Genomic DNA, 23,326 nt, shown 5'->3' with positions numbered 1-23,326 from the left:
ATTTTCAGTGGGATAAAAATTGGAGGATAGTTTTCAACCGGGGACGATATTTAGGCCAATCTTTCTAGTGGGAAGGGGTCTCAGTGGGTTTGTGGAAAAGGGGTGTGTGGACCTTCGATCAAGGAAAGTCTTCTTTTGTGACCAGTTTATACCTTGTTGGAAAGTTAAAGTATCTAGAATTAGAGTTAGACAGTAGCCTGTTGGGTCGACCAAAGCTGGGGAGGCAATTTTGAAAGCTACGAATCCCCCCCCCCTTTTGAAAAAAAAGTATCTTTGTATAAATGACGCGAGCAAAGCGAGTACGAAATTTAGGGTATTTTTCTCTTTTTGGCTTAAAACTGCTGATTCGAAGGTGTAAAAGAGGAAAGAGGTGCCAAAATTAGTAATCAGAGGCGCCTTTTTCCGACTCTTGTGTTTAGTCCCCCCCCCCAAGAAAAATTGGCCGCTGAGGGGGGGGGGGCAGTTGTTTAGATTCTCCATTGGCAAAAAAATCAACGCAAAGTACTACCTGTGGATGACAAGTCAAAAACCATGAGATTTCTAGAGGCGTTAGAAATGCTTACAAAAAGAAGTATCTTTTATAATATTACTAATGAGATCCTAATGAGATAACTGCATTTTGGTAATGAGTACATACCTATGTTTGCAAAAAAAAATCGAAAACCTAATTACCCAAACACCAGTTAGCTAGATAAATTACGTTTTCATATGCACAAGAATTGGGGAGTAAGGAATTATGTTTGATATGAGTTATAATTTGTATTAATGAAGTGAAGTGAAGTCATTTTTTCTCACAAACTCACTGGAACCCCTTCCCACAAAACTGGCTAAAATATCGTCCCCGGTGGAAAATTATACTCTAATCTTTGTCCCCGCTGAAAATAATCAAATAAACCAATCCTCACTGCAAAATATTTACTATTTTTCCCATCCCCACTGAATTTTCTGACTTAAAAACAAAATAATTGAAATCCCCAGCCATTAAAGTAAGGGAATATCAATTCCGGAATCCATATTCCTATATCGTGTTTTTATTTTCATCCCCACTGGCTGAGAAATCCTACCGTGAAGGTAGGATTTTCTTAGGGGGTCTTTTTATGGGGTCTACAACAACCGAAGGGGTTCTTATAGACCCCCTAACCGTTTTGTACCAAACAAAGACCTGTGCGATCCCTTTTAAAAACAATAGGCCGTAACCGTAACTTACTCTTTGATTCAAGACTTCAAGTTAGATTTTGATAATACATGCCCGCCTTTTTGGACCATTAATTTTTCTTATAAACAAAAACAGTGAAATTTGTGTTTCGAAAACCAATAGAAACGTATCCAAACAAAGAAATTAAAGCTGAGTAGTTAATTATCATTAAGCGATAATGAGCTATTTCAATTCTGAGGTCGTTTCGTTTAGACCGCAACAAGCTGAAGAGACAACAGTTTTCTTGGCATTTAAACAAAAAGCTCTCTCTTTTCTGTGCGAAGAAAAAAAGCATGGGAAAAATGAGAGGCGTGTGATGCAGAACAAATTGAAAGTGAAATCTATCGCTAGATTTCAAAAAATGCAGTCCTTAATAACAAAGGAACCGCTAGATACAATTCGTCGTCACGATTGCAGCGCTCTAAGCGCGTTTTGGATGGCAAATAAGAGGCTTCACTTTTCTTGCCTGGGAAAGGTTAGAGATTCTGCTCTAGCCCTTCGGGCTTTAAACTCAATGGCCCTTAACGCGTGAATACGTGGTAATAATAATAACAGGTCTTCATAAAAAAATCCTAAAAAATTACAATGCACCGGTACCTTCGTGGGGAATTATTGGAGATGAAAATTCCAGTCTGATGGATCTGACGATGTGTGCAGCACTAAAAATGACTCAGAATGACCACAAAGTATTGTGTTAAAAAAGGGCGCCGTATTAGAAATAATTTAATTTGTGACATCTTGACGCGAAACAAGGTTTTTGTAATTGACTATTTTCCTCAGATAGTTGATTTTCAAGCGCCTTTAAAGGTTCACCGTGTGCGTAAGTAACTGGTGACCAACTGTTATAGTAAATAAAACTTACAGCAAATACACGTTTTTTTATAAGAACAAACTATATAAAAACATGAGACTTCGATGATTTTAAGGCTTTGTAGACTCTAAAGCACCCAAATTCTTAGGAAAATTAACAAAAATACCTAGAAAATGGCGAAAATAAGAACATGTTAAGAACATTTTTAGGCTTAAAACTCAAAAAGCTAAGAACATCCAAAAGCTTCATAAATTTTGAATGTTCTTATAAAAAACGTGTAGGGTAATAAAAAGTGACATAAATCTTGTCGATTGTCAAACATCTTTTCTAATATTAACCACAAAAGTGGAAAATGAAAATCAATCTCAGCTAGTTTTTATTTGGCCGCAGAATTATAATGAAATGATAATGTGCGGGAAAATTTCGCAATCTACCTTTTTCGAACGCAGACCATGCAGCGTGTGGTTTCGTTTATTATTTGCTTGTAACTTGGTAAAGACTATCTTGTAGAACTTTCTACAAAGCTGTTTTTTATCATAAATTCTGGGGAAAATCATCCTAAAATATTCTTACGGAATTCTCATGTTAGGATCCAAATTCAACCTTTTTGCGTTATTAAGTAACTAAAGCGTAAAATGGCATTTTTAGTCAAAAGAGGTCAAAATGCTCTAAAATTGGCATTATTAGGTTCTGGTGCCAAATTCTATAACAGTGATATTCTTTTATTGTTTGGCCAATTTCATTTTGGATAGACTTTGTAAGACTTATAAAAAGAGCTTGTAATAGTATTATATAAAACAAGAATATCCAGTGGTCCTTCAATTCTAACCAACGCTACACACCACGTTTTTTAGGGCAATTTAGTCTTTTTACACCCCCTTCTCACAGACCCAATGGGAACCCTTCCAACTGGAAAAATTGACCAAAATACTATCCCCGACGGAAAATTATATACTCCAATTTTTATAAGCCAATCCTCACTGTAAAATATTATGCTATTTTTCTCCATTGAATTTTCTGACTTGAAAACAATGGAATTTAAATCCCCGACCATAAAAAATATACGGATCCCTATCGAGTTTCAGTCCGTTGTTATTTGTACCCCTACTGGCAGAAAAATCCTACCGGATCTGTGAGAAGGGGGTGTTTTTCTCGACACATTTGACACTTTACTTTCTTAACGATTTTGGATATGATTTAATCTCTATGTTTGAGACCGAAAACCGCAGCTTGCACACTCGTTACCTCGTGTTAAGGAAGCAAGATCTCCGTAGCCAGGTATTAAAAACAGATTACCAACAACACGGGAATAGCTAAACGACCGGTCTAGATAGATTTGGTTTCGTTACTTTTTGAGATACTGGATATTTCTATCTTTGAGGAAGTCATCTTCATTTAGCACATGGTTATGTTTCTAACAATAGAAGAAAAACAAGCTAGATGCTGAATGGACCTACCTGATGATGAAAGTTAGATAGCAATGCAAGAAGAAAAATGAAAAAAAATTCATCATTGATTGATGGTAGGGGGAGAGGGAAGGGTTGTAGGGAAAAAACAAATAGAAAGTTCTGGTCGCAAAAATCAGTTTTATTGACAATTGAATCATGCTTGATGTTGTTATCAATAATGTTTTTGTGTGAAAAACATAGAAATATAAGGAAAAAACCCAGTGAAAATCTGCAAAAACGGCGATTTCCGGAATTTTCGACCGGAAAATTTTTTTTCTCAAAAATCGGACTCGGCCATGTTTTGGGCATTGCGAATACGCATCTTTCTGCAAAAAATCAGAAAAAACTAAAAATAAAAATTCGAGAAAATGTCAAAAAACCGGTTTTTCCGGCATATTTCCGGTATTTTCAGCCGGAAATGATTTTTTTTCGAAAATCTGGCTTCGTCACAATTTAGGTATTGACATTTTGCATCAGTGTGCAAAATTTCATGAAAAAATATAAAGTACAGCTCAAGAAATTCAAGAAATACCGTTTTTCCGGCGAAAATCGGCTGTTCCGGCGATTTTTAGAAAGTTCCGGCTTCAAATATCAGTTTTATTGACAATTGAATCATGCTTGATCGTGGACATTGCTATTAATAATGTTTTTGTGTGTGAAAAACAACAACGAAATATAAGGAAAAAGTCCGATGAAAATCTGCAAAAAACGACGATTTCCGGCATATTTCCGGCATTTTCGACCGGAAAAGATTTTTTCTCAAAAATCGGACTCGGCCAAGTTTTGGGCATTGCTAATACGCATCTTTGTGCAAAAAATCAGAAAAAACTAATGATGAAATCTTGAGAAAATGCCAAAAAACCGGTTTTTCCGGCATATTTCCGGCATTTTCGGCCGGAAATGATTTTTTTTCGAAAATCAGGCTCCGTCACATTTTGCGCATTGCCATTTTGCATCATTGTGCCAAAAATCAGAAAAAACTAATGAGCCAATCCTGAGAAAAGCTGGTAACAGACGGACGAACGGACAGACGGACGGACATCGGTTAATTTATAGGACCTCTACCCCACCGGGGTAGGTCCAAAAAAAGTCCCTTTAATCTCTTATTACCATAACGTATCTAGTCTGTAAACTTTTTTCTCAAATAATTTCAACAGTCAAATAGCGGGGAGAATGATACTACCATAGTTCTGCAACTCGAGCATACAACTCGAGTATTTCAAATAAGAGGATGTAACTCGACTTTGAATTTTCAAATTTTTACTTGAAAACAATAGAAATGCAACGTAAAGACTGTGTAAAGATTCTTTGTTAGAGATTTTAAGGTCCAATATCTCAGATTTGGAAAAATATTGGGTCAAAAGATTTAGAGGTGTCTCTCTGGACCATAAAAGGTACCTCTAAGCCAAATATCAAAAATCATCTAGTAATCCCTTTAAGGACATGTTTTTTTTTGACTGTACCAAAATGCCGATTTTCAACCAACCCGGTTCAAATCGGCACTGACAGAGACAGCTGAACCCTTTCATATCGTTATACAAAAATAAGAAAATAGATTAGTAGCTCTGTCCGATACTTTTTGTCCGATCTTAATAGCTTTTATGGAACTTAAGATATCGCTTGTTGAATCCGGAGTATTTCAGGATGAAAAAAATCATAGTCTATTTCGGATTTATAAAGTCGGCTCTATATTTGGCTTTTGTCGTGTCCAATTTATATACGAAACTTATATCAGGGAATTGTTAAAATGAGTGAAAAATGATTAAAAAAGTCGTGATGATTGTTTTGATCATAACTCACTCCGGCCTTTTAAAAAATTACTCCTCAGGCTATCTTATGATTTTAGGCTACCTCAGGAATGCATAGAAACCTCCTCAGGACCGAATAATGAGTCATGGAGTGAGATATGATCCAAAACACTCCATGATTAATTAATCCTGAAATACTCCGAATTTTGAAGTTTCAAATAGCTCATTTTAAAGCCCTTCCCAAATTTCAATACATATCAAAATTTTGGGAAAATTCATCATGCGAATGTCGAAATAATTAAAATAAAGTGATTTTCACGATTTTCGAAAACCTGATTTTGGTACAGTCAAAAAAAACATGTCCTTAATTCTGATTGGCTGAAAGCAACGGAACCTCAAATTAGCAGAAACTCAAGTTGCATCCCTTTATTTGAAATGCTCGGCAGTATGGAGGAGAAAAGGAGTAGTGGCGGAAATAACAGATTTTGGAAAGAATATCAACGTGCATGGTTAATAAATATTGACAGAAAACTAACCAATGATTCCCGGGGAATTTGAATTATTAAACTCGGCAAGTTGTCTATGTAAATCCGTCATGACAATCGTATCGTCTCTACAAGGTCACTTAAAAGGGAATAATTTTGGTGTTTAGCTCGGGGCCGGAGTACGCAGTGGGGAGGTAAATATACTCTGCATATACAAATTGTGTTTAATTGCTGACAGATGATAGCATGATATTAAGCGTATTGATAAAGCTTAAAATCTATAACGACTTGATTTTTTAAACCCTTTAAATCATGGGCGTTCCTATGTTTTGCAAGAACCATTGAGCTATACCATAAGTTAATTAACAGTGTTTTGAGTTCGTCCATCCCTTTGTACTATATGATTAAGGTATTTTAATTTTAATAACATTAAAGAAAAATAAATATTAAATTTCTATCTGACCTTACAAAACACTTCAGAGGTTTTTTAATTTTCTTTTCTCAAAAATTGGTTCTCAAACAAACCTATATTTTCCTCAAAGTTTCATGAATAAATTTAAACTTGTACTTAACCCATCAGCTCGCTTTTGGATTATTCTGATAGCGCTCTCGAATGTTTGTACCAATAAAATGATCAGTTGGTGCAAGAGGTTCTGGGTAGATAAAGAGATAGAGTCGATATTTTATGTGGATAAGCCAGTATTCTAGGACTTTCAGTCTTTCGATTGTTTTCACGTTGCCCACTGCCAGCTGACTCAGCTACCTGCAATCCCGGACAAAAGGTTGTAGACTTTTCAAAAATACATCACACATTTCAAAATAAGCTCTGAAAACCCATTTTTACCAGGGCCAATGTTGTTTTTATTGGATTTTGAGAGTTTGGTGACAAGTCCAGAAGCCAAATCCACTCGACATTGAAGGAGGTAAATTTTTGCAAAGTATTCAGGTCTTTTTTTTGTCTTAGATTGAAGATTGAGGGTTCAATGAGTTTTGCTCTTCAACTTTTTCGAGAAGACATCTAATTAGACCATATTCGAGATGGTTCAATCAATTATAAACAACTTTTCAGAGCTCTCTGCTGCACCCACCACCCACCACCTGTGTGGCTGTAGTTCACCCATTTTCAGTCATTTCCAGGCTAAAAATCACAAGGACTGCTAGCAAACCTGTACTGTAGGTGTCTTTTGCCAAATAATCACACGTGGTTCATTTAGGGAGTTCCCAAGTGTCGAAAAGGCTTTTTTTGGCACTATTGAGTAATTTTTGAAAAGTCTACAGACCTCTTGTCCATGATTGTGCATACTGAACGGAACATTTGAAAAATCGTGGAACCGCAAGCCTCTGCTTTGTAACGCTTACGCCTTGACCACTTGGCTACCGCTCCCTACAAAATTGGTTTGAATTGCACTGAACTAACCTCAAGAACAGGCAGAGCTTCAGAGCTTTCACTCAGCGTTGTTTTTAGACTGTATAGGTAAAGTAGGTATATTCATCTGGTGGCTGTCAGCGGAGCGGATACGAGGGAGTCTATTCCACTTTTCTATTTGCTCTAAACCTGGGAGGTATGATCTGAGAATGATCTTACTCTCAACTCCCAGTGACTTACCGCTTAGATCGTTGAGTTGGCAGTGACCGGGAATCCAACCCACAACCCTTGGTTGGTAGGGCGAATAGTCTACCGACTGAGCTACCTGGACACGATTCGCTGTGGTGAACGTTAAATGCTTTAAAGATTCGAACAAATTCAATCCAAGCCTTTAAATCCTTTTTACCATGTAGAATCTTCTAATCGAATTTCTGGTACACGCTACCCTTACTTCCTAATAATGCGTGCGAATCAACTATCGGGCTTCTCTTTGCAACATTTGTGAATATCAGCTAGCGATCATTACTGGATTTCAGTGTAGAGTTGAGTTGCTGTAAAAATACAATGGGCTCTAGGTCCTTTTGTCCAGGGTGTTTCTATTATTCACACTGCAGTAATGCTCATAGCTCTGTAATTCGAATGTAGATTTGGGGATGGAGAATATCGGGTAAGTGCGGACTAGACCTCTGTCGACCCTTAAAATTCTGAATTTATGGCGAAATGGTTACTCTCAGAGAGACAAAATCGACGAAAAATTGACCCTTATAAAACAATTTTCGAAAAAATTTCCAAACCTTAGAAATTTCTTTTGGACTTTTTGTTGTTTTTGTAACCCTTAGAGAGACTTGCACATACCTAGCACCTATTCCCGTCTGTGTTTGTTACATCAAAGCCCTGGAAAAACTCTGCAATTCGAACAAATTAGATTCTACCATCGATCATTCGTAAACAGCAGGAATCAAATCGAATTCTTGCTCAAAGCTTGTCCGCAAATCTTGCAAGATTGTAATAAGTTAATTATCAATGTTTCAATTTCGCGCTTGCTCCTCCCAAGAAGCGTTTTCTGATGAGGGTCTTTAACTTTTTATTAGCTTAAGGAAATAAGCATCAGATGTTTATCAGGAAAAAGAAGGTTAGAGGTGGAGCACTCTAAGATTTTATCATCAAAAATTAATGAATTTGATGACTATAATCATTTAGTTTGCATGTTAATCATTATAAAACTGATGAGAAGAATTAATCAAAAAATTCGAGAGAGAAAAATCATGAACATTCTTTAACCATTACATGTTTAGATTCTTGTATTGATCATTAGCAGGATGATGGCTGAGTTTTGGCAACCCTTAGCTAGTGAAATATGTAAAACCTAGTAAAAACTACGAACTTTTCTCTATTTTTGTAAACACTTACTTTTTGAAAAGACAATTTGTTCAAATAAGGCTGATCATTTATAGCCTAGAAGTAACTGAGCCCCTGAAATATCGAAATATCCAATGAAATAAAGTGAAAGTACTAAAATCACAATTCTAACACGAACTATAAATTCCGAAAAATGTTGAAATACCCGAAACTAAGAATGATAATGACAAAGCATTAGTAAAAACTAAAAATAACCTCCTAAAGAAAGTTTAAGCGAAATTTTTAGCGATTATTTTGCTCGCCCAGCTTCCTCGTAAAAAAACAAGTTTCATTTCAATATAGAATGTTTACTATATATAATCTTTTTTATAAGAAATAAGCCTGAAGTTTTGTCAAAACCTAGAACACGATTGAGCTCAATCTGAGACTACAATTCTTTTAGATTACTCATAAGGCTCGGCCTCGCGATTCTCCCAGTGTCGTTCGAGTGTCATGGTATACGCCATGGCTTGGCAGCTCGCAGAGCTGTGATTCCTACTAGGACCTAGGACCTACTCAGAATGCATTTGAAGGGCTTATCTATCTTCACTCCTGGTTATAAATAGCCTGAACGATTCTAAGTCAGTCAGTGGTGATATTCCTACTAAGATCATAAAGTTAGCCAAATTTGTTTGTGCTCCTACACTGACATCGTGTTTCAACCACAGTCTTGAATCACAACATTTTCCTAATAGCTTGAAGCAGGCTGATATTATCCCAGTCCATAAAAAGAAAAGCAAGCACGACAAGGATAACTACAGACCCGTCAGTTTGCTCCCTTCCCCGGCAAAAATCTTGAAAACTAATATCGAAACAATTAAACATTTTTCTCGAATCCTTCTTCTCTACTAAACTCTGTGGTTTTCGCAAACAGTATAGCACACAGAGTGCTTTACTTAACATGTTGCGAAAATGGCAGATGTCGCTTTCTAATTCTGAGAAAATTGGAGCAATTCTGATGGATTTGTCAAAAGCCTTTGACTGCTTGCCTCATGATCTTCTAATCGCTAAACTTCATGCGTATGGACTTGGTAATAAAAGCCTCGCTCTTATCCATAGCTATCTTTCAAATAGGAAACACAGGGTCAGAGTGGGTTCATCTTACAGTAGTTGGCTACCTTTGCTATTTGGAGTGCCTCAAGGATCGGTTTTAGGTCCAATCCTTTCAATGTTTTTTATCAATGATTTATTTTATTTGTAAATGAGATGACCTCTGTAACTTCGCCGATGATGATACTCTTCATAAATGTGCTTCTTCCTTGCAAGAAGTCATTGAAGCCTTAAAATTAGACTTGCAAGTTATTCTCGCTTGGTTTGAACATAACTCTCTTGTAGCCAATCCGGAGAAGTTCCAGATGTTATTTCCAGGTACTAAAAATGCAAATATATCTATTGACATAGGAAGTTTTTCACTAATATCTTCTGAGAATGCTCTTCTTCTTGGTGTTACTATCGACAGTGCTTTATCATTTTATACTCATATTCAGGATCTATGTAAGAAAGCCTCTCAAAAAACTAAATCTATCCTGAGAATGAGATCATATTTGAACCAAGATCAGGCAGACTTATTATTTAATAGTTTTATATTATATTACCTTTAAGTTTGCCCCTCTCATTTGGATGTTTTGCAGTAAGATGGCACATAACTTTTACTGAAGCTCACTACAGAGCTCTTAGAGCTAAAGAAAATCTTCTAAATCTTGATTATGACGAGCTTTTGGTTAAAGCAAATTGTGCGTCTATCCATACTCAAAACCTCCAACTCATGTTAGTGGAAGTTTATAAGAGCGTCAATAATATCGGAAATAAACTAGGCTTGGACCAGTTTGAAATTATCCAGCGTGAAACAGGGAGTGATGATGAGGATAACGATTCCCCACGTCCTCCAAAACTTAGAAGAGGCGCTCAAATTAAACTTCCACTGCCAAAAAATGCAGTTTGCTTGAACTCCTTTAACTATCGGGCAGGACAGGCTTGGAATAGATTGCCCAATGAGACCAAAACATCTGAATCATTAGAATGCTTTAAAACAAAAATTTTGAAAGCAAAAATATATTGTTCTTGCAAACTGTGCTCAATCTTTTAATGTTTTTAGAATTTTTATCCTCATGTTGGTTTGAATTAGTCTTTTGTACTATTTTGTTTTGTACCAACGTTAAATAAAGAATAAATAAAAAATAAAATAAAAAAAATAAAATAAATAAAATAAAAATAAAGAAAATATTCGTAAAAATTCAGAGAAAAAAAACAAGAACATCCGAGGTTGAGCCAAAATTTTCTGATTCTTATAGAAAAAATGTATTACAAAATTTTCATGTGATTTGTTGTGAGGAAGTCCTTTAGAAGATTCTCTTTATGAACCATTTAGAACACCCTATTAAAATTGAAATGCCCTGTTTAATGAAGAATAATAACATGTTCAAAAAACGATGATGACACCCATAAAATGTTCATTTAGAACCCAGTGTTTTTCCGTTGTTGACAATTTGTGACTAATACAGGGAAGGAAGAAATATACTGAGGCATATTGAATTTATAGTGTTTAAACCTCTTCTCGCTAATTTTTTCGAATCTTTAATTTGGTGGCTGGTTTTATGGGCCTTGAGGGGTTTTGCATGAATGGCTTTGGACCACGGTAATTTTTTTAGGTGATAAGCTAAATTTAAAACAAACTTTAAATTTTCAAGTAAACTTTTAAAACTTTAACTATAATTTACGACTTCTTCTCTCGCCTACACAAAGTACACAATGTATCATTATTTATACTCAAACCTGAAATGACGAAAATCCGAAATTTAATTTTTTATTTACCAGCAAATCTTTGCGAGAATTTTAGTTTTAATTTTTAGAGAAATATTGAGAACATGAGGGTTACTACGACCAAAAAGTTGTAATAGATATAATGAATAAATTAGAAAAATCCGAGGCTCAAATTTCAAAAAACGGCATAAAGATTGTAGGAATAAAAAGAACATCCAAGGCTCAACAGAAAAGTACAAATTCTCATGAAAAGAAGAATACACGCTTTTTTATAAAAAACAGTAAATTTTGGTTTAGACTGGGCACTACTTAATTTTTTGAAATTATCAGGTTTGAATGTTCCTACAATGTTCTTAAAATTGGCTTAAAATCTGTTATAATCAGTACCGTCTTAATAATTACTGACATTTGAGGCTCATGCATTGTTCCTAATTTGTTCTTAGGTTTTAGCTAATTTTCAGCCTCGTGTTCTTATAGAAAATAAATTATAAAAAAACGTGTATGCAATGATTCATAGTTCAACCTATTTGCCTACACAAGGAACCGATGATCGGCCTTAATGAAGTAAACAAAAATAAATGATTTTTCATTTCATGATTTTATAAGATTTATAGTTTCTTGTTGTCTTCATGGGATAAAATAAAACACGGATAGTATCGGCAGGATAATGTTCTTAATTAGCGCGAAAAAAATATTTAAAATCATAAATTAGCGAGAGGGTAAGTTATTTCTAAATTCTAAAAGCAAGAAATCCTAATTGAAGATTTGTAAATCCTTTTTTCATTCTTTTTTATTTCCTTCTTCTTCCTTACGACTTACGGACAAACAAATCGAAAAAATATTACACTTTTTTTATACAAGAACAATTTTATAAGATCAATGAGGCTCAAAATTGTCAAAAAATAAGAACAATGCTGAGTCTGAAATTACCCAATTTCAAGCAATTTGGGGATTAAAGTAGTAAAAATTGGGTATAACGCCTAAAATACCTCAATAATATAAGAACAATTTGAGGCTCAAAGTACCAAAAGAATAAGAAGAGCCGATCCTCAGAAGAATTCTACTGGTTCTTATAAAAAAAGTGTATTTGAAATGGTCCAACCTTAAGTTTCTACGTGATTTCTTTAGAGAATCGTATAAAAACACAAAAAACACGAGAACGTGAATTGTAATCTCACGGACACGGGAAAGAGATTATGAAATCAAATTTCAAAAGACAAAAGACAAAAGAAAACGTTACTTTTTTATTTGTTTGTCCATGAGTCGTAAGGAAGAAGAAGGAAATAAAACAAAATGAAAAAAGGATTTACAAATGTTCAATTAGGATTTCTTGCTTTAAAGTATCCATAAATAACACACGCTTACGCAAATTTTTTGGATGATTTTCAGTTTTTTTTCGCTGCAAACCTGTGATACGGTTACATTTGCACGTTTTTTATAAGAACATCCAAAAATTCTTAGAGCCTTCGAATGTTCTTGACTTTTTGAGTTTTAAGCCTAAATATTTTCTAAAAATGTTCTTAATCTATGGTCATTTTACGATTATTAGGTATTTGCAATTTCTTGAGAAAATCGATATTTGTGATTGAGTCCTTGAAATGTTCTTATCTTCTTTGTTCTTATATAAAAACATGATTTCAAATCAACCGACCCATCGTCAGCCCCCTTATTTAGGCAATTTATTATCAAAACTCATCCAGAGAACAGGTAAAGCTTTTTTTACCGGAAAATCCGGTCGAGACTCAATATGATTTGTTAATTTTCTTTGGGTTTCGAACTTTTAAGTCGGCATTTTGATTCGGCTCAAAGAATGAAAGTTATCTTTGTAATTTTGCGTAGCCAGGCAAAAATCTTTGGTCTTTGGTTTTAGAAAAGCAGTACGAATTTTTTTGCATTTCAGCTTGGGGGTATGCTTAGCATCATGCTTATTTTTACCGAATTTGAGCCTAAGTATGCTTATATAAAAAAGAGTGTATTGAGAGAATTTCAAATTTTGAATTATCAGCTCGCAGAAAATGTGAAAGCGTTCGTCGTCAAATGACCAATTCATGAGCAAAATGTTTTTCTGTACAATATGATTTTTAGTGAAAGTAAAATAAATTCAAACTGAGAAAATCGAGATTTTGGTATCAACTTTCAACTTATATGATGTGTTCTGTTATGTAAATTTGTTCCTTAGTATGTGGTCGTTAGAAGCCTCTAATGTTCCTGCGATCGGAAACACTTTTGAACTCTTTAAGAATAAGAGAAAGCAGTAGTCTGAATCACTCCCATTTGGAAAATCCATCTAACTATCATTAAAACTTTCAAGCCAGATACTATAATGAGTTTATATATCTGTGTTACTCAGTAACAGAGAAAATTAGCTTTTGATTTGTCTAGATCTTGATTGACTAAGGACGAAGGTAAATCACCACTTTTATGCAGGTCAAAAATGCGGGATATTCCTAATCTGTTCAGTCACTCCGCAATCCTCAAAAGTACAATATACAAACTTATATTTAACTCTCTATGGTACTTCAACTAGAAATGTTGCCTAAACTAAACACAGATTCAAATTATCAGAGCTTTGGTATACAGAACGTGTCTCAACCGAGAACTTTGTCCCAGGACCAAGCCAGTGGGGATAAAAATAACGAACTGAAAGTCGATGGGGATTGATATTCCCATATTTTTCATGACTGGGGAATTCAATTCTTTTGTTTTCAAGTCAGAAGATTCAGTGGGGGTGGGAAAAATAGCACAATATTTTGCAGTGAGGATTGGTTAATTTGGTTATTTACAATGGGGACAAAAATTGGAGGATAATTTTCCACCGGGAACGATATTTTGGACAATTTTTCCAGTGGGAAGGGGTTCCAGTGGGTATGTGAGAAGGGGTGTCTCAAGTTCAGTTTTAAAACCGTAGAAGCCAAATAATGCTTTATTTGCATTCTAGCTTATGATTGCAGGCTTTCATGGGTTTCCTGTTTGGTGGTGATGCAAGTTTAGGTTAGGTACCATCCATTATTATGCAATATCTCGACTGTTATGTTATGTCGTAATTAATGAAATCAATCATCGTTTTAAATGGATATATAATCAATATTAATCGATCGATCAGTTATCAATTAAAACCTATAATTGATAGCTAATCGAGTTCAAAAAAATTGTGAATATTGATTAGCGATTGATTTTCGATGAGCAATTGATTATTTTCAATGAGGTATCAATTAATATCGATTACCTTGCGGTATCGATTATTGTTGGCCAGGAAAACATACATGCGTTTTCGTATGTTCAAATTTCAAACACTCCGTCTTGCATAGAGGTCCTTTTTTTATACTAAAAATCGAATAAGAGTGCCAAAAAGTGTTAAAGAGTCTCAAATGAAAATATCAGTTGGGGAAATTACATTCATTTCATTTATAAGTCACCACTTTCCAGGGATTGCAGTATGGACGAAATAGCAGAATACCGTAAGTTGGTCTAATGTCGAAACCCTTCTTCTAATTTTGACACCCTTCTTTAGAGGTAGGAATAATAGAAAGGTCAGAATCACTGATAGCCAAAATATTTATTCCTCTCTAATCGCTAAGCAAAGAAAAATAGTTTCAATCAGTGATTCCGACCAAATATATGACAGGAAAAACCAGACCCCTGGATCTTTTATTTTTCGGACCACCCTGGAATGTCACTCCTTCTCAACATAGGGGGGGGGGTACATATTATTTATAGAATAGCCCATTTACAGACATGTTTTAGACGATGTTTATCGTCCCGGGGGGGGGGGTACTACCCTTGCCGACCGACGGGGTTGCTCCGCTGAGGTTCGAAAAATGGAACTTACGTGGGACTCGTTTTTTCAAAAATTTTGCCGAAATTTGCAAAAAGGTGACCCTGAATGGGACTTAAATTCCAAAATGTTCTACTTTTTCCCCAAATTTTCAAAAAGGCACCCTACGAGGGACTGATTTTTCTATTTTGGAACCCTACCTTGGACTCGTGGAGGTTAAAAAAGGTACCCTGACCAGCGGAGCATCCTCGATCCCCGTAACCAATATTGCCCTAATACCCCCCCCCGGTTTATCGTGCTAAAATTCTATTTTGCAAATATGAAGGTGTATTTAGCTATTGTAGCTGTTTTTATGCAAAATGATTTACTCTTTAAAACGATAATGACCCTATAGCTTATCTTTATCATTAGAGATTACGCGACGTGGGGGGGGGGGGGGTGACGGATACATTGACCAGAGATTTTGAATAATCGGAACATCTGTTACGTCCAGAGGGTATATCACATACATTTTTAGAATTTTTAGTATCCAGGGGGTTGATGATTGTGGTAAAACTCAGGGTTGAAAAATCTAGATGTCCAAAGATCTAAATATAATTTGATACTGGTAAACTAAAATCCAATGCTCTTTCTTATACTATACTTTAAACACTAGATACCTATCGATTGGTGTGTTTTGCCAAGATTCCGTTTATGGGTTTAAGAAGGAAGAACAGCATAATATTATAAGCAAATTGTTCAGATCCAAACAGATGTCAAAGCAGCTTAACACCACTTTCAAAAAGTTCTGCAAAAGGAATTCAAACGATAATTAGGCTTAATGAGAGGGGATTAACATTTATAGGAAGCAACCACACAATTGGAAGCAAAGCCAGGTGGCAAATAAATTACCGTGATTGCAAAAACTTAAGAGTAATTAATTTGAATTATTACCATACCTCGAAATTCATAATTTACTAATGACCTGAAATTAAAATATAATGGGAGTACATGAGCTTAGATGGCATGGAAATGCTTTTGAAACGAAAGGAAAGGGACAAATATTTTAGCATCTTTAATTTCTAATTAATTTTTGATTGGTGTTATGACTTTGGCCCTTAATTTTCCATAATGAACATCCGGATGATAAACATTGTTTGCGTAATTCGACCTAACCATTAATCTAAGGGTTGAATTGCTGTTGCGATTTAATTATTTTTAACAATTGCGCAAATTAAAGAAATTGGGTACAAGGCTTGTAAACTGAATAGGTGGAGTACACGTTTTTTAATAAAAAAAAACTATATAAGAACATAAGGCTTCTGTGGCCAAAATATTAAGAACAAGTTAAGAACATTTTTGTACGCCCAATGTTGAAATTAAGAACATGTTAAGAAAATTTTAAGGCTTAAAACTAAAAAAGTTAAGAACATTCAAAGGCTTCAAAAGTTTCTGATGTTCTTATGAAAAAACGTGTGAAGGCCAGCAAGGGACAGTAGCAATCCTAAAATCATGAAGTTGGTCAGTTGACGTCTATGTCAAGCAATTTCATAAATTTAATTCTAATAATTTCAACTAATGAAATTTAATTGAAACACAATAGTATTACGTGATCTATAGAAATTTAATTTCAAAATTGGTATTGCAGCTAATGAAATGTCTCTCGTCCAGCCAAACCCTGAATTTTTAATTTTGAGAACTCTTTTGCACGTCTTAGCTTTTACTCGTACCTAACCTAACTTTTGCAATTTTCCTGTGGAAAACTTTGAGATTGTAATGTAATGTCAACACGATTTCTATATTCTTGAAGTATATAATGCTGAAATAGATACTAAATTAGAAATATTAACATCCAGGGTTTTTGCTTTATTTTCCATAGGCTTAGTAATGGAAAATTAACTCCGGCGAATTTTAAATTCTAGACCGGAGAATTCTGAGCAAGTCCAGAGTGCATTGATTAGCGTGAATATGTACTTGAGGCGACGAACCGTATTTTTGGACAAGCGAATTTTAATTTTTTTTGCGTGCTTCAAACCGGAAAAATTCGCCGTTCACCGGGCCTAAATAAGACCCACACCCAAGGTCATCACACTAAAAATATTTGTCAAAAAATCATAAGGTTGAATTTTATCAATTCTTTAATTTCAAGACTCATCAATAATTTGGTCGCTATGAATTTTGGTGCAAATTTTGAGTTTTAGTCCCATGCAGGGTCACTTTTTTTCGAAAAAACGAGTCCCACGTAGGGTCTATTTTTCGAACTTCAGCGGCACACCCCCGTCAGTGGGCAAGGGTAGGATTTTGTGATTATTTTTACAGGTTCCAATGTTTGAATGAATATTTATATTTTCTTTGGAATATTATGTCCATTTATTTGTAACAAATCACCGAAACCTGTCATCGTAATGTCATTTTAATACCATTTACGCTGTCATTTGATGTGGATTTCTCCCAAGCATTTAACAATGTTTTGGAATAAAATCAGTTACAATCTTTGCGATGGTAAATTAATCAAAATACCTCTTTTGTTTTCAAATTATGTTGAGACTTTTTTAGTAAGTAGGTATATTTTTTTGACATTTTATTTTTGATACAATTATAATTTGCGATTCAATTACAAAAATATCTCAATATTATAAAAAAACAAAAAAGCTGTTGTACCTTTTGATAAAATTCGAAACAGATTTAAAGTCTTGTGTTACTTAAAGGATATTTGTGAGTGGAATTTTATCCAAAAAAAGAATGAAAATCAAGCATTAAATTTAAAAAAAAGTGAAGTGAAGAAATCTATGGCTGTCATTTTCATACAAGTAACTCTTTAATCTTAAAATGGTTCAGCTCTAAAAAATTCAAAAAAATATTTATTCAAAGGTGTTGCCAGTTAGAAGTTATCATACAGTTGAATATACACTCAAGATCTGTTTTGTCTAGACAGAAACTTTTGATGAATTTTTCGATTTTTTAAAGTGAAACTTTTTTGCGTGTTTCAGTTTCCAAATGTTTCTATATGATGATTCAAGTGGCCCCAAACCTTAAGGCCTTGTTAAGCTGAACTTTCAAAAATGATTTCAGAAGTAAAATGAACCGAAGTTTCGCTGCTATACTTTCTTCATTTTTTTATGGTTTTATTTGATTGTTGAATCTTAAAAAATGAAGATCCTGTTTTCCGCTACCTATGCTAAAAATAGTAAACTGTAAACAGCGAATATCATTATCACATCTATTAGCAAAGGATAATCCTACGGGATCATAATTAAATCCTTAATAACTATTAGTGAAAAAAAGAAATATACTAACAGTCTCAAACAAATTAAGATATGGAACATCAATTAAAACGAGGCCGGATAATCACGCATCATTTTTTGCGGGAATATTGGACGTTAAAAAACCAACGCAAAATTGACAAAATTTAACAATAGGATGATGAAAAGATTTGTGTTTTTAATTAACTATTTAATTTTTTAAGCTTTTGTGACGTTTATTTAGTTTGTTTATAGTTAATTTTTCCTGGGAGGAGGTAGTAAACAATAGTCGATTTCACAATGTTAGTAAAGCATCTCATTAGCACGTCTAATGAAATCTCAAATTCACACACAACAGAGAGATGACTTGCCAAAAATTCCCAATGTTTTCAAATGAAAAAATCATTTGATATGGGGAAATTTGGGTATGCTGGGGGTATTTTAAATATTCTATAATACTCTTATATGTAATGGCGAACCATATGGTAAAATGTCATTAAAAGCCGTCAAATATCATCTAAATATACATAAAAAAAAAGTTCCAGGTCAGATAGTCAAAAAGTAACGGTACGTAAAAAAATATTCTTATAAAAGAAATAAAACCATTAGTAAGTTTGTACGATCTTCCTGCATCTAAAAAAGACAGCGGACACTACACAACAAAAACTGTGTAGGCGCATCGCAAAAAAACAATGTGTTCTTTTTTAACTAAACGACTTGTATCATCTTTTAAATTTCCTTCCTTGTTCATTTGGCATCCATTTTTTTTTCAGAGGGAAGTTTGTCTTTCTTGTTAATGACGTTGTTCTTCTTTTTTTTTGATTCGGTAAAATTGTGAATTACTTTGTCAATCCTGTGTGAAAAACGATGATGATGCATTTTCTCACATCTTCTTCATCTTCGTCATTGTTTACGTCTATCTTATTTGTGTGGTTTGAGTGTAAAATAATACACACTTCCTAAATATTTGAACTTTATAAGAATATGAGACTTGAATTCGACCTACACTCCACTATCTTTCTTTATAAGAACAATTTTAGAAAAACAGCGAGGCTCAAAAATGCTGAAAATAGGAACAATTCAATAACAATGCCGAGCCCAGAATTGATAAATTTTAAACAAATAAAATAACCTAGAATACCTCAGTTTCGCCTTAGAAATAAGAACAAAATAAGAATTTTAGGCTCAAAGTGCCACAAATATAACAACATATATATAACATAATCCTCGACAAAAATTTACTGGTTCTTATATAAAAATAGACTTAAGCATAAAGTCAATCTTATACCTGTGTATCTAGGCTTTATTTATATGGCCGATGGTTTCAAGAGAGTATATTATAAAGCCGATTATACGAAGGGAGCTAAATGAAGAAGAAGATTAAGATTAAGATGGCAGATTTCTTTTTAAATGCGCGTTAATGATTCCAAATAATTATTCTGATCTTCTATTTTCCATGCCAAACCCTATTTTTACCCAAACCGCTTTGCCATTTTTTGTTATATTTTTTCTAAACACGCTGTATTTATCTCACAAATTTCTCGTGAAAAGCTTCCCGCTCAAAATATTGCAAGTTAATCCATTTTAATAAGTAGGTGATTAAGCCCCATAAACTGTACTAATGTCATTAAACTAGCTAATAAATACAAAACATTATAATTAAATCTAAGGCTCATTAAGCCGAAGTTATTTAAAAAAGGCGTGGGCTAAGGCCTAACGCTCAAATTTAAAACCTATCAATATAATGACCCCCTAGAATTTTGACATATTTTGCTAATTACGATACACCCAGTAAAAGCTAATTAATATTTGTTCAATTCGTTAATTTAAATACTTGGGAAGGCCTACATTTTTCAAGGAAACAAAGGACGTTATAAAACCTTTAAATTTTTAATTTTGTTGGTAACGCCCTTTCAGAGAATCATGCACTCCGTCAGTTCACTGCACATTGCAGCAATGATATTCCCGACGTTGATTACATATTTTTAGGATTTAAATCACCGTAGCATAGCCTATCTCTATCCAACCTCGCGATTTTTTATCACTACACTCTTTTTTTAAGAACAATTTTATAAGAGCAATGAGGCTCAAAATCGCCAAAAAATAAGAACAACTTAAGAACAATCCTTAAGCAGACAATTTAGGGGTCACAGTTGTAAAAATTGGGTATTAATCCTTTAATAACTCAATTTTACCCTATAAATAAGAAGATGATCAGAACAATTTGAGGCTCAAACTCAAAATAAGAACAGCCAAGCCTCAACAAAAATTTACTGGTTTGTATAAAAAATGAGTGTATGCTTGAACGGTATCGAGAAAAAGCCGAGTTTGCTTTAGATTTAAAGAGACGACAGAAGGCCGATAGAGATTGAAGTTTTTGCATTGAGTTCAAAATGGAGCATCAAATCGACTTTCGGCTTTTTGCCGACCTACTTCAAAAATGAGGGAAAACAAGATTGAGAGTTGGCCATCTAAACCAAAACTTAGCTGCTTTGTTTATGCATGGTTGTAAGGAATTTAAAATGGATCTCATAACGGTTGCCTGGATGCTAGCAAGATCAATAAAAGTTTTTTTTTTAAGAATATTTTTGAAAAGAGAGTTCTAACAAAAAGCTGCGAAAAATTTCCGAAGGTGTATCGCTAATTGACGACTTAACGACAATCAATTAAGTAACTCGTGTATTAAATCTAATTAATCATTAGCAGGCAAGAGCATCACCAATGTCATCAATTTCAAAAACAAAGAAATTTATTTATAGGACTGCCTCTCAAGAGATACATTAAACCGAACAATAATAACGACAAAAACTCTATTGTTTTAATATTTCTAACGGGTATAATAACAAAAGAATGCTTTCTCTTTCATTATGAAGAGACAACGCTAACTTATAGACAAACAACCCCTTTATATGCGAACAATAAGAGAAACCTCATTGTTGTTGAATCTTAAGTAGCCAATCAGCTTAAAGCAATAAAATGTAACTAATCGTAACATAACTTTTTAAAGTGCCATTATATCAAAAAACTGTCATTAAAAGTTGCGGTCGGTCATCAAAAAACGTTTTTTTCGTCAATATAAATAAAGAACCTTTTCAGTCAAAGGAAAGTAGTTTAGTCAAGCCTTTGCAACGCTCAAGAGCAGACAACATAGCCTGTGCAATTGGACTTTTGAAAGGCAACTTGTGTGTTGTGTGTGGTATCCAGTCTAATGATAATGCGACCAGAACCTACAAAGCTTCGTTTTGATATACAACAGCAGTCACATAGAGAAGATATGAAGAAACCGTTTTGTTTTGACTCCATCACAGCTGAAAAACAGAAACAAAAGAGTATGGCTGCCGAAATTGAGATAATCGAGACAAGTCGTGATCAAGTAGTGAAAGAGAAGAAGATGATTGATGAAAACGCGGTTAAAACGCGGGACACTAAAGTCTCGGAATCGTCATCTACCCGCGGTTCAGACGACGAAGGAACCACAGATGGAAAGCCGAACCATTCTTACATTAGCCTTATTGCCAATGCTATCTTGTCATCCAAGGAAAAGAGGCTAGTTCTCAGTGATATTTATCAATTTGTTCTAGACACTCAACCGTATTTCCGTAACAAAGCTGGTCAAGGATGGAGAAACAGTATCAGACATAATCTAAGTTTAAACGAATGTTTCGTAAAAGCAGGACGAAGCCCGAACGGGAAAGGACATTTCTGGGCAATCAATCCTGCAAATTTTGATGACTTTTCAAAAGGTGATTTCAGACGTCGCAGAGCTCAACGACGCGCCCGACGTGCGATGGCTTTTGGTGATTTGATCGAACATTTTGGTCCTTATTGGTCATCCTATCAACAATATTCATCTCCAAGACCAACAATGGCATCTTATACTTCACACCCAGTCAGATATTCGCCCTACTACCGCCCAACATCGATCAGATCGCCCGAATGTAAGAGCCCGCCCTACTTAGTAAGCTCAAAGAGAATCGAAGTGAACTCAAAACCAATTGCAACTAGCCTTCCAACTCCCTCACCACCGCCCACCGCCACCAAAAAACGTGGCTTTGACGTTGAAAGTTTGTTACGCGACGACAAAGAAATTGAACGCCCGATCCCGATTAAGATTAACAAACGCCCTTCATCAACGGATGTTTCACCGCCCTCGTTTACGGGTGTTGCATCATCATACCCGTACGCCCGTCTCAATTTGGATTACTTAAACGACAAACGGTACGCTACGCCGCGTTTCGGTGCAACTGACCTTTCAACGGCCGCATCTCTTTATGAGAGGCGCCGCATCTATGGGTCCACCCAACGATCACATTATTTATGGGACGAACGCTATAAGCTTTCCATGGTTTAAAATGACATTTTGTTTGAAAATAAGAAGAAAACTTTATATGTGGAAAGCTAGAAATTTATGAACTTTCCCGCTAAATACACTTTATTTTTCTAAATTCAACACCCATACCTTGTGTTTATAGTTTTGAACGTTGTTTAGATAATGTAAATATTCCAAAGTTATTTAGTTGAGTTTTAGTCAATTAGTGTTTTGTAGAAAAAAAATAAGTACATTTATTTTTGTGTTTTATGTTTTTTATTTTTTTTTCAAAATATTATAATCGTATAAATTAGTTACTGTAAATTATTACTGTAGATTTTATTACTGGGTTCTTGTTAGTATATAAAGCGCTAAATTTATTGAAAAAATTTATGATATTATTATTATTTTAAGTGGCTATTATAGTTTTATATAAATTATATAAAATATGAACAAAATTTATTTGAAAAATTTATTATTGGCTTGTAAATATTTTTCTTCGTCTTTCAAAAGTACTAAATAGTTGGAAAAAGAAAATCTTTAAAAGTATATTGGATTACTTCTCTTTTTATTCATTATATTGATGACGGAATGTTTTTTACGGAAAGACCCCGGTTTTTTTCAATAGTTGCAAATTTTATACAACTTTCGACGTGAATATCACCCGAATATCATGAATATGACTTTCAAATTTCTGTAGCCGATTTGGACCAAGCACTTTGGTGGACTTTCGCTAATTCGAACATCTTTAATTCGAATCTTTCTATAATTTGAACTAGTTTTTCAGTTCCCGTTATCGAGAAACCTTTC

At 34.5% G+C, this 23,326-nt stretch overlaps 1 protein-coding gene across 1 annotated transcript; it reads left to right on the top strand.

Annotated features, from left to right (window-relative positions):
* The first annotated feature begins 21,235 nt into the window (after positions 1 to 21,235).
* On the top strand, positions 21,236 to 23,059 carry LOC136806874 (forkhead box protein D2-like). Its single transcript, XM_067063450.1, has one exon. It carries the CDS (start codon positions 21,416 to 21,418, stop codon positions 22,556 to 22,558), a length of 1,143 nt encoding a protein of 380 aa, XP_066919551.1. The 5' UTR covers positions 21,236 to 21,415; the 3' UTR covers positions 22,559 to 23,059.
* The last annotated feature ends 267 nt before the right edge of the window (positions 23,060 to 23,326 follow it).

Source organism: Clytia hemisphaerica, unplaced genomic scaffold (genome assembly GCF_902728285.1).
Source record: "Clytia hemisphaerica strain Z4C2 unplaced genomic scaffold, Clytia hemisphaerica genome assembly, whole genome shotgun sequence".
Classification (NCBI taxonomy): domain Eukaryota; kingdom Metazoa; phylum Cnidaria; class Hydrozoa; order Leptothecata; family Clytiidae; genus Clytia; species Clytia hemisphaerica.
Note: the sequence above shows the minus strand (reverse complement) of the source record. Positions and strands in the feature narration are given on the sequence as shown.

Excerpts from the sequence above, each read along its gene's own strand:
- LOC136806874 (XM_067063450.1), top strand. The coding sequence starts at position 21,416 with ATGATAATGCGACCAGAACCTACAAAGCTTCGTTTTGATATACAACAG.